The 2,715-nt window shown below is 62.4% G+C and overlaps 1 protein-coding gene across 1 annotated transcript in view; it reads left to right on the top strand.

Moving 5' to 3' along the window:
• Positions 1-1,274: 1,274 nt before the first annotated feature.
• Positions 1,275-2,715, top strand: part of CLYBL (citramalyl-CoA lyase) — a 253,209-nt gene continuing 251,768 nt past the window's right edge. The window contains 2 exon segments of the mRNA XM_034775548.1: positions 1,275-1,316; positions 2,156-2,272. Coding sequence (XP_034631439.1) covers positions 1,275-1,316; positions 2,156-2,272 — 159 coding nt within the window.

Genomic DNA, 2,715 nt, shown 5'->3' with positions numbered 1-2,715 from the left:
ATTTTTTTCACCCTTATTTATGCCCTTCTCCACAAATAGCCCCAAGAAGACTGCTTGTGGAGTCATGCGCTACTAATGTCAGTATCAGAATCTGGTCCACAGTTAACAGAATCCCGGCCCCAAAGAACTTCTGATTTAAATAGTCAAGACAAGTCAAAGATGGGGAGAAAGGATATGTATTATCCCCATTTTGCAGTTGGGAAACTGCGGCTTGGTCTACACTAGTTAGGTCGACATAAGGCAGCTTACGTTGACCTAACTATGTCAGTGTACACACTACAGCCTTGCTCCTGCCAATGTAAGTGCTCTATTACATGGATATAATAACTCCACCTCCACGAGAGGCATAGGGCTTATGTTGGTGTAGTTAAGGCAACACAGTGTCCATGGAGACTGTATATACTGCATTACTTACATCAGCTGTTGGCTGTCATTCTTGTCTATTTCACAACTCCATGCATGAAGCCATGAACTTGACAAGAGAGCTGGGCTGTCTGCAGGGCAGGTGGGGGACTCCAGTTACAGCCCGGTTGTCCCTGGGCTCCCTGGTCCAGCTGGGCTGTGCCCAACCTGTTCAGAGCCTGTCTGCTCCCTGGCTTCCAGCCCAGCTGAGCCAGGCTGTGCCTCCCTGCTGCCAGCCAGGCTGCTGCCTGGAGGCTCCCAGCTCCTCACTCCCTGTGGGGAGCCCTGGTGCTGCACAGATGCTCCCTGCCACCGGGAGGTTCTTGGCTGCATGCCTGGAGTCTGGGTGGCTGAGGGGAGCCGGGAGCCTTGGGGCAGCCCACAGGCTGCCAGCAGGGATCCCAGGCCACAGCCTGACTGGAAGCAGGGAGCTGGGCAGGCACAGCCTGGGTCAGAGCTGGGAGTGAGCCTGGCGACTGCACTGAGGTTCCCAGGAGCTGCCCAGACCTTGCAGCTGGGAACCCAGTTGCAGCAGGGAGCTGAGAGCTGGGGGAGGGCAGCCGAGGTCCCGGGAGTGGGGAGCCAAGAGCTGGGGAGCAGCCTGGCTCTGTGGAGGGAGCTGCATGTAGAGCTGAATACCCAGGCTCTCAGCCCCCCGCACTGCCCCTCTACGTCGGTGGAAGTGTTCCTTGTGAGGACACACACCATCGACAGAAAGAGGGCTCCTAATACTAGTTTAGACAGTGCCTTTGTTTCTCTGCTAATTACATGTTGTCACTGCAGGCCTGGCTGCAGCAGGAAGCAGAACCGCTTTGAGGAGTGATATTGTTGAAGCAGCACAAGTCCTGGGGGGTACAGCTGTACCAACAACCATGCTTGCTATTGCCATGAAGGTTGGGAATAAGCCATGGCTCGTAAGGGAATGTTACCCCCTGGAGCTGTGTTCACACTCTGAGGCTGGGCCAGGGGACCCATTGGGAGTGGCTCAAGCAGTACAAGGCTCCAGTGTGGACAAGCTCTGAGTGCTGATGGGTGCTTAACGAAGCAACAGCTCTACAAGTGCTGGCGAGGGCCCAGGCCAGTGACAGGTACCAAGGCATGAGCGGACCAGGCCTGCTTTGTGGCTACAACCTCAAGGGCACCAAGGGACCCACAATTAATTCACCACCAGACCCACTACTACATGAAAGGCGGCGGCGGGGAGAAAACGACTAACTTAACAACACTCTGTAACACACATAGTGCAACCAGCACTGGGGGAATGGGGGAGTTCCGGGCATGAGGGTGCAGGGAAATCCCGGGGGCCCTGGGAGACCATGGTCAGGGGGCCCGGTTCAGCCTTGGGGCTCGCTGCCCCCCTCCTCAGGTGAGGCGGCGGCGGCAGGAGGGAGAGCCATGGCGCTCCCGGCCGGCGGCGGTGGAGGGGCAGCTGTCACCCCGCCCGGCAGCAAGTCCAGCAGGGAGCGCAGCAGCCCGCCCCGCCCGCCGCCGCGCAGAGCACAGCGGGACCCGAGGCGAGCCCCCGGGGCGGCCAAGGAGAAGGAGTCCCGGGGGTGGGGAAGTCCGTGGGGCGGGGCCTGGCCGGGGGATTTAAAGCGTCCGCGACCCAGGGTCCTGTATCCCAACCCAGAACGGCAAAGAGCCCCCAGAAGCCACTCAGGCCCACGTGTCGGGCAGTACCGGGGCCCACGTGGCACCGCCCCCTCCTGCGAGCCAATCAGCCCGCGGGTGAGTTGTGCTGTTTCGTTCGGAGCCCAACTTTTGGCCCAATCGGCGGCGGGGGCGGGGACGGGGACGAGACGACGATGGCGGCAGCTGTAGGGGCGCTGCGGCTCCTGCTGGCCGGGCCGGGTCTGAGGAGGCGGAGACTGTGAGTGACGCTGCTGAGAGCCGTGGGGGAGGGGGCGCTGTGCTCACCCCAACGCCCCACAAACCCCGCCCCGCGAGAGCGAGACCCCGGGGAGGGGGCTCCGCCGCGCTGCGCTCGCAACCCCCCGCCCCGCCCCGCCCCTCCTCAACGGCCGCGGAGTGACAGAACCACACAGGCTCAGCAGCGCTCCTGATCGGCCCCCCAGAGCCCCGCCCTCTACAGCCCCCACTCACCCAGTGCCTCCACATAGCCCCTCCCCCAGAGCCCCCTGCCCCCCACTCACCCCAGTGCCTCCACATAGCCCCTCCCCCAGAGCCCCCTGCCCCCCACTCACCCCAGTGCCTCCGCATAGCCCCTCCCCCAGAGCCCCCTGCCCCCCACTCACCCCAGTGTCTCCGCATAGCCCCTCCCCCAGAGCCCCCTGCCCCCCACAGCCCCCACTC

Source organism: Trachemys scripta, chromosome 1, assembly GCF_013100865.1.
Source record: "Trachemys scripta elegans isolate TJP31775 chromosome 1, CAS_Tse_1.0, whole genome shotgun sequence".
In the NCBI taxonomy this organism is placed as follows: Eukaryota; Metazoa; Chordata; order Testudines; family Emydidae; genus Trachemys; species Trachemys scripta.
The sequence above is the reverse complement of the archived record's forward strand: the minus strand, read 5'-3'. Positions and strand labels throughout refer to the sequence as shown.